At 49.9% G+C, this 8,393-nt stretch overlaps 1 protein-coding gene across 2 annotated transcripts in view; it reads right to left on the bottom strand.

Moving 5' to 3' along the window:
• Positions 1-7,739, bottom strand: part of LOC110311080 (keratin, type II cytoskeletal 72) — a 9,400-nt gene extending 1,661 nt beyond the window's left edge. The window contains exons 1-7 of one of the 2 annotated variants that reach the window (XM_021184319.3): positions 7,287-7,739; positions 6,091-6,305; positions 3,391-3,451; positions 2,921-3,016; positions 2,254-2,418; positions 1,511-1,636; positions 172-392 (exon numbers count right to left, since the gene is read on the bottom strand). In XM_021184319.3, the coding sequence (XP_021039978.1) occupies positions 172-392; positions 1,511-1,636; positions 2,254-2,418; positions 2,921-3,016; positions 3,391-3,451; positions 6,091-6,305; positions 7,287-7,739 (1,337 nt within the window). The remainder of the gene's footprint in view (positions 1-171; positions 393-1,510; positions 1,637-2,253; positions 2,419-2,920; positions 3,017-3,390; positions 3,452-6,090; positions 6,306-7,286) is intronic. The other variant, XM_021184320.1, reaches the window with a different exon arrangement.
• Between the last annotated feature and the right edge of the window lie 654 nt (positions 7,740-8,393).

Here is an 8,393-nt window from a genome sequence, read left to right as displayed (position 1 = left end):
TGGCCTTTTAGGGATTTTACAACTTGGCCTGTTCTACTGTCCAATTTATGTCTTCCCTACCACAAGGCAAGCACACTTGCCATGTGATTTCACTTCAGTGGAGCCTAAACAGAGCCAAACTGTCTTCCTCTTAAAGCAAACACCACCCCGGGCAAAGGCCTTGCTCCTCACCGGCTCTCCTCGCTCTCCAGCAGCTTCCTGTAGGTGGCGATCTCCATGTCCAGGGCAAGCTTGACATTCATGAGCTCCTGGTGCTCACGCAGCATCCGGGCCAGCTCCTCCTTGGCCTGCTGCAGGGCTCCCTCCAGCTGGTCCAGCTTGGCCCGGGCATCCTTGAGAGCACAGTCACCTCTCTGTTCAGCATCAGCAATGGCCGTCTCCAGGTTGGAGCACTGGGAAACAGCAGACTTGTCACTTTGGGTCTGAAATCTTGCTCAGCCCTCCTCCCCTGATGCTGACAAAGGCTTCAGGATCCACTGGATGGTCCAGCTTGGACAGAACTGGAGGTGAGTCTATTCTTTCCCTGACTCTAGGCACTATCCACCTCATCCCCTTCTCCACCACCACCACCCCTGCTCATCCTCAGCCTCCAAAGGTAGACATCTTCACCTGAGAGAAGAGAGAAGAAGGGCATAGAGGAGATGGGATACCTGGGTTTGTGCCCCTGGCCTTGCCCCACTCAATTAGAAACCATCGGCTATTGGGTTCTAAAGACAACCAGGGGTGAAAGCCTCCCTGTGGCTAGAGGTCTATATATCATAGGAGGTCTCCAGGGTGCCCTCTAAATCTGAGGGGGATATGGTAGCTAATAAGTTCATCCTAGTAAAATATCTGTCTAATAATTCCACTATGCCTTCAGTCTGTCTACCCATCTGGCAGAGAATCATACTCAGGGCAAGAACAGGCCTTAAAGATGCATTTTCATGGCTAACAGGCTTTGTAGTTGGCAAACACCTTCAGTCAAGAATCTTGCAATCCATCAGTTGTTAGGTTAGTGTGTTTGCACATGGAAGGAATCTATGAGTTTCTTCAGTCTTTTAGTTTAAGTGTGTTTTGGCCATTCAACTAAGGCTTTGGAGGGTTCTAAATTCCAGCCTATTTTGGGAATCGATGCCCCCTTTCTATGGAAGTTTGCTCCACAGTGAAGAAGCAACAACTGATTTTGACACCAAAAAGATTTCTAGGGTTTTTCTCAACTGTCCTCTCCTCCTCTGATAAGCAGCCCCCAGGTCTGTCGACATGCATAGAATTTTGGACAAGCAAATCACAGCCGGTTCATCCCACCTAATGAGGACAGTCCCACCCAGATTGGTGCTGAGTAAACCCACGCACTGCCTCACTGCACAGGACTCACTCACTGCCTCACTGCACAGGATCCACTCACTGCCTCACTGCATAGGACCCATTCACTGCCTCACTGCACAGGATCCACTCACTGCCTCACTGCACAGGGCCCATGCACTGCCTCACTGCACAGGACCCACGCACTGTCTCACTGCACAGGACTCACCTGCTTCTTCATGTTTCCTATCTCTGAGTGGATCCTCTGGATCAGCCTGTTGATCTCTGTGATCTCAGACTTGGTGTGTTTGAGGTCATCCCCATGTTGGCCTGCAGTGGCCTGCAGCTCCTGGATCTGTGGTCAGATCAGAAGAGAAGTACAAGGTGGTTAAGGGCTTACCCGATTTGAGCACTCAGCATGGGGAGGGCTGCTCAGTATGGAGGACAGTGATCTATGCCTGTGGTCTCCATGTTAGGAAAGTATAAACACTAGCCAAGGAGAGAGGGATGTGAGGGGGCAATGGAAGGAACTGGAAAAGCAACAATTCCGTCTACAGAGCAAGGTCCTGCTCTAGCTCAGCAGGGCCCTTGGGTTCTTAAACACGACGGGCCTGGCGGAGTCCATTTTCTATCCTTGTTTCACCAAAGAAATAAAGCTGGGGTGTGTGGATCCCTCACAGGCTTATGAGGGTTGTAGCAGGCATGGCCTCATCTGTCACTCAGAGCCATGGTGAGTGAAAGGCTAAACCCACATTTGTCCATCAGTTTTGCTAAGACTGACTGAGCTCCCTAGACCACAGGGAAGCATTTCTACAAGGTTCAATTCCAAAACGAAAAGAATCTCAACTAAGTCCATACATACGTTCAGGCCCACGTGTGCACATACACAAGCACACACGCACGTGCACAAGCCCACTCTGAGAACACAAAAGCTGAGCCCACAGCTCTCTACCCACTGTGCACCAGGCTCACCTTACACTGGTACATGTTCTCCGTCTCTGCCTTGCTCTTCACAGCAATCTCCTCGTACTGGGCTCGAACCTCAGCGAGGATGCTATCCAGGTCCAGCTGCCGGTTATTGTCCATGGACAGAATGACGGATGTGTCGCTGATGTGGGACTGCATCTGAGCAATCTCCTGGTGGCCAGTGCGGGAGGGGAGTCTGTTAGGGGTGCCATGAGGACACTACTTCTCCTGACCCTTCCACAGCTGAGGGTGAGGCTGGCTTCCTTGACCTCATCCCAAGCAATGGCACTTTGTTTGCTCTCTACTGTACTCAGGTCCCTCCCACCCCTCTCCAGAGCCAGCAATGCCAGTCATGTCAAGACTCCAGGTGGCACTCAAATGCCTCAATGAAGTCTCCTGCTACCTTTCCCTTCCTCGACCTTCTCTCGTCAGAGACAGTCCCCGAAAGCCCAGGTGGGGTTCACATGCCTTCCTCTGCCCCCTCCCAAGCAACTTCCCATGGGGTTTCCCATGCCAAGCCTGGAGGACAAACACTATGGTGGTCTCTTCAAAGTCTGGCTCCATGCCCAGCCCTTAGTATGACCTCAGTGAACCTTAGCTGCACCAGAACAAAAGGCTTTTTCCTCCCAAACCTTAGGAGCAGTGACCTGAGAGAGGTCAGTAAACAGCTTACCCCTTCAAAGAGAACCTTGAAGAATTTGATGTCATCTGTCAAGGAGTCCACCTTGGCCTGGAGCTCCACCTTGTTCATGTAAGCTGCGTCCACATCCTGGGGCACATGTGACGGTCAGGCTGCCCTCCCTAACCTGCCCACCCTGCCCTCCTTGCCACTCGGAGTGGAGGTTATTTAACTCCTCGTTCCCTTCACTTCATGCTTCAAGAATAGCCCAGTCCCTAGGCAGAAACTCGAGTTCAGTGCCCACTCCAGAAATGCAGCCAAATACCTTGGATGTAAGCTGAATGCTAAGTTTGCCGGTTCAAAAGCCACCATGCACTCCAGAGGAGCGACTGAGCAGAAGGAGCTGAGATGTTGGAATTCCAAGGAACTGAATTGCCCGAGGGTCCCTACCCTACGAACCTCACTGTCACAGGTGGTTAGAAACACTCAAACCTTCCTCCTACCCCAACTGCGCCCACCCTCACCTTCTTCAGCACCACGAACTCATTCTCGGCAGCCGTGCGTCTGTTAATCTCCACCTCGTACCTGTGAGAGAAAGCAGCCTTGCCATTGGGCCAGTTGAGTCCTGCAGAGGTCCACCATGTGTACACCATTGCTTCTGCATCACAGCTGCAGAGTGTTAACCACCGGGGCACATGGCCTCCCCAAGGAGGAGCACTGGTTCAAGCAGTATTTTTTTCCTAGCTCCTTAATCCATACACAGTCTGCTCTGATGTAATTTGCCTGAGACATCACCATGGTGGGGACATGCAGGATTCACCTCTCTTCCCTTTCACAAGCGGTCTCCTCCATGTCATAGCAAAAAGGTCCACCCTCCCCCAACTCCACTGATGTGACAGCGGCCCAAGGCACCAAGCAGAGGCTCTAACTCTGAAACTATTTATGCTGGTCTCAGACTTCCATTTCAAACGAAGCAAGGTCTTCATGTTTGGATGGCACTGGGGTATTTTTTCATGTTATCAGATACATTGTAGATTAGGAAACATGTTATCAGATACATTGTAGACTAGGAAAAAATACTGTTAACTTTTTTATTTAAAGAGTTCAAAATGAAAACATTTTGTTATAAGTATTTTACTGCAACTAAAGGGGGCTCTAATGCTAGAAAATAGTTCCTTCTATGCTGTTAAATATACAACTCTTTGCAGATCCTCAAGTATCGCTAAGTACATCACTGGCAGCCCCTCCACCCAGAAAGTATGAACCGAACAAAATCCATGTGAGTTAGAAAAGGGAGTTCTCCAAAAGGTAACTGGGGGCTGATGCTGTAGCCCAGTGGTAGATCACTTGCCTAGCATGTAAGGAGCGTTAGGTTCGATCCCTACTATAAGTAAAACAAACAAACCAGGACAGCCAGGGCTACACAGAGAAACCCTGTCTCGAAAAAAACAAAAACAAACAAACAAACCAATAAATAAACATGCATGGGAGGTTTCCTAAGGTTGTCCTGTTTTTCTAACGAAGTTGGATGCATGCAAACAGCTTCGTGTGAGTTATCAGCCACATTCTGTGTGTAGTGTGGCAGGTAACTAAGAGCTTTCAGATGGCATTGTATGATAAAATGTTACTCTTACTCATTGCATCATCGTGCAGACACGTAATAGCTGCTGTCTCACGACAAAAATTAAGGCATGCATTACTTGTCCCAGACTGATGAGATTTTAGGGCTTTCTAGATTTAGTACTTTATATCTAATTCATAAAACACATAGGAAATGTTTGATCAAGAAGACTGTCAGAGCAAAGGCAATAGTTACAAATGGTTTTTCAGCTAGTAACTTTAGTCATAATAAATCCAAGTAACATTTGTTTTTTTTTCATTGCTGTCTGCCAAACAGCATGCTAAATGTTTCATCATCTAGTTTATTTCCTGTATCATCTCTCCTTTCTTTTTCTTTTCTTTCTCTCTTTCTTAAACAGGGTCTCTCTATGCACTCCTAGCTGTCCTTGAACTCACTATGTAAACCAGAAAATCTCACACCTCTGCCTTCCCAGTGCTGGGATTAAAGGTGTGTGCCACTATGTCCAACTCCACAACACCACCAATAAAGTCTTTAATATTATTCTATAAGGTTTATTCTGTTATCCTGATTTTGTATGGGGATGGAGGAAGTGTGCTTGCCCAAGGTTGCAAAGCTAGCTAATGGTGAAGCTGAAATTAACATTCGGGACTTGGCATCAGACAGGTACACATGTCCTGTGCTGAACTTTGAGCTTTTAAGAGCTTCCAGTACACTGCTGTTTGCCATTTTCCTCTCAGAAGCTCATTCAAGTGTTGAGACAGCCATCTGCGTTTGATGTTACATGTACTGTACTAATGCTGCAGTTCCAGAGGCCTGAGAGGCTCACCTAAAGCCACTCAGGAAGTAGCAGTTCAGGAACTCTAGATCTTTACCCGTGGGAGGCCCAGAGACAGCGCAGCCTCTACCCTGACCCTCTGTCCCTCTTCGGCAGAGCCTACTCGCCTGGTCCCATGTGAGCTCCATTGATCTCAGCTATCCTGCACTCATTGCAACTGTTTGAAAGTGCTTTATAAAAGCCTGTTTCTCTAGTCTCTCCGTGGTCAGGGCTATGACCAGCTCTGTTAGGGTCTCTGTGCAGAGCTCAGGCCAGGCTTCTGGCTGAGGGGGGGCTGTAGACCTTTTGAATAGGGGATGCTGACCTTTTGAACGTGGAACAAGAGAACTATGCCAGCTCTGACCATCTCTACCCCTTGGAATCATGGCAGCTGGCATGCCTGTCCCTATAAACTTGGCACTCTGTGGAGATACTTCCACAGAGTGTGTACACTTCAAGACAAACTACATTCCAAATTTTAATTAGCTTAGTTTTAGATTTTGTACCAGGGTTGCTGGGGTGTCTCTCCTTGGGGGAACTGCCATAGAAACCTTACTTAGGGGAACCACAAAGCCATTTGGACTACACAGACGAGTTTCAGTCAATGCTCTGTGCCCCAGTCTCCTGTCTCCAGGGCTAGACATTGAACGGATTCCCTAGACATTAGGAGGAGCATTCTGGGTAGATCTACCATCTTTCTATCTAGGCGTCTCTTCTGTGAGACATAAAAGAAATACCAATGGTCTCGACAAAGGAACTAAGGCAGCCTGTCCATGGGGAACCCTCTGGGGTCACTGTCCAGCGACACAGTCTCTGCCTCCCACTTACCTCTTCTTGCAGTCCTCCACCACTTCCCTCATGTTCCTCAGCTCTGAGTCCAGCCTCACCCTATCCCCAGACAGGATCTCCAGCTGCTTCTGCAGGTTGCTGATGTAACTCTCATGCACGGGCTCCAGGCTCCTCTTGGAGTTGTTCAGGTCCAGCTGCTGCAGCAGCTCCCACTTGGTCTCCAGTACCTGGTTCTGTTGCTCCAAGAAGCGGACCTAGAACCCAAAGGTGGCCATGGCCCACCATATCCCATGAAGTTTAACTAACGGTGTCACCTGCCTGGTGACTTGCCACACAACTAGGTCAGTTTCTCTTGCTAAAGATGCTGGGAATTGGGGAGTAGAGGAGAAAAACTGGGCCCTCTGGCAGGACAATGGTCCCTTTCTCTCAGAGCTTAGATGCTTAGATGTCTTGGTTTGTTCCAAGTCAGATCTCACATACTTCAGGGTTCCTCCCATGTCTGGTCCTCTCTGCTCACCAGCCTCCCTGTCCTACCCGTCTCTGAGCATGGAGATAGAAGGAAACATACTCAAGTAGAGGAGAGTTAGGTGGAGAAACTACATCAATTCCTCTATCAACGTGGACTTGTGCTTCATCATTCCAGGCCTAATTCCTTTGCATAAATGCCAGGAAAACAGAATTGGAAGTCTTGAGTTGATAAGAGTTTCCAGGCATCGCAGAAATGCAGTAATGTCTTCATCGATGCTGGCCATTGCTATTATGTCCCTAGCACCCTCACGGTCAAGATCTCTTATGCTGTGAGTGTCTGGGCGAGAGAAAACCATTTCTAGTCTCTTTCCCATCACTGGGGTCCCTGCCACTGAGCCTCCAAAGACACCTTTCCAGCAACCCCATCCATGCTGAACACCTTGGTATGCCTTCCCCTGCAAATGCTGACTTGAAATTTCTGGCTCTTTTCTCTCCCCTCTTCTGAAAATCTGCCTCCCCTCCTTTTGCTTTGACATCCCCTGGCTGTTATCCCTCTAGTGCACCTGTTCTGGATATGGGTCTTTATCTTCTTGTCTAACACTGGACATCCTCTTAGGACTCATGCTACATGCCTCCCATTCTTTCTGAAGTCTTGTCCCACATGGAAGGAAGGATAGGGTTCCCCTTCACTGGGTGAATGTACCAAGCAGGAACTCTGTACCATGTGGCACAACCAACACAGGACTAACAGATGCAGAGGGACCCACCTTGTCGATGAAGGAGGCAAACTTGTTGTTCAGAGCCTTGATCTGCTCCCGCTCTTGTGCCCGCACCTTCTGGATCTCCGGGTCCAGCTCCACATTGAGTGGGGCCAGAAGGCTCTTGTTGACGACGACCTGGGGGATGCCGCCGGGAGGGCACACTGATGGGCATGTGGGCCCTAGTCCGGCGCTGCCGAAGACGGTGCCCACGAAGCCCCCAGGCCGCCCACCGCTCGCCCCTCCGTGGCCCAGCGTGAAGCCGCCGCTTCGCCCTGCAGAGCTCAACGCCAGCCGCCGGCCTCCCCCAACACAGAACAGGCTTCTGCTGCCGAATGCTGCTCCCTTGACTCCAGCTCGGACCGAGGCGTGACTGCCACTGAGCCGGCCTGAGATGACCGCAGAGCAGCCACTGAAGCCCAGGCGCTCAGCTCCGGGATAGAGGGTCAACTGGCGGCTCATGGCTGGCAGAGGGCAAGGACTGGCAGGACGGGCAGCAGGCAGGCCTGGGGCACGGATACAGCTGCACTCCTGGCGCAGCTCGCCCCTTAAATAGTCCTGCTTGGGCTGGTAGGATGGAGTCAGCTAATTTGTATGTTGGAAACCCCTTTTGGGTCATTGGGGTGGAGTGGGGGGACGATCTCTTGGGTCCTTCATTTAGGAAATTACCGTTCACTTGCAAAGATTTCTGTCTCTTCCACTTCACCTGTCCACGAACCTTCTATAAAATGGCCCAGAACCCCAAATTTCCTGTGCTCATCTCCTGCATTATAATAATTTCACAACCTTATCTCCATAGGCTTCCCTCCAATTATGTAGGTCATCACTACCAAGATCTTCAGTAGAAAATTCCAGTGGGTCTGGCTTGTAGGGGCCTAGGGGAGACGTCTAGGTTGGCTCTGCTCCAGAAATTTCCCATATGATTGACAGCCTAGGGCAGATTAACTCTTCTCTCCCGAACCCCCCGCATCCAGAGCAAGCCTTGGTATATATATATTGGGGATGACTTTGAAAGACACAAGTGCCTCAGACAGGGCTCTTCCTTACATTGGAGCTTAGTTTCCCCTTGGGGCAGTCCCTGGGGGCCACTGACATGGCTTCCAGTGAGCCCGTCAG

Source organism: Mus caroli, unplaced genomic scaffold (genome assembly GCF_978045245.1).
Source record: "Mus caroli unplaced genomic scaffold, Mus_caroli_1 scaffold_16, whole genome shotgun sequence".
NCBI classification, from domain to species: Eukaryota; Metazoa; Chordata; class Mammalia; order Rodentia; family Muridae; genus Mus; species Mus caroli.
This window is presented reverse-complemented; position numbering and strand designations above follow the sequence as displayed.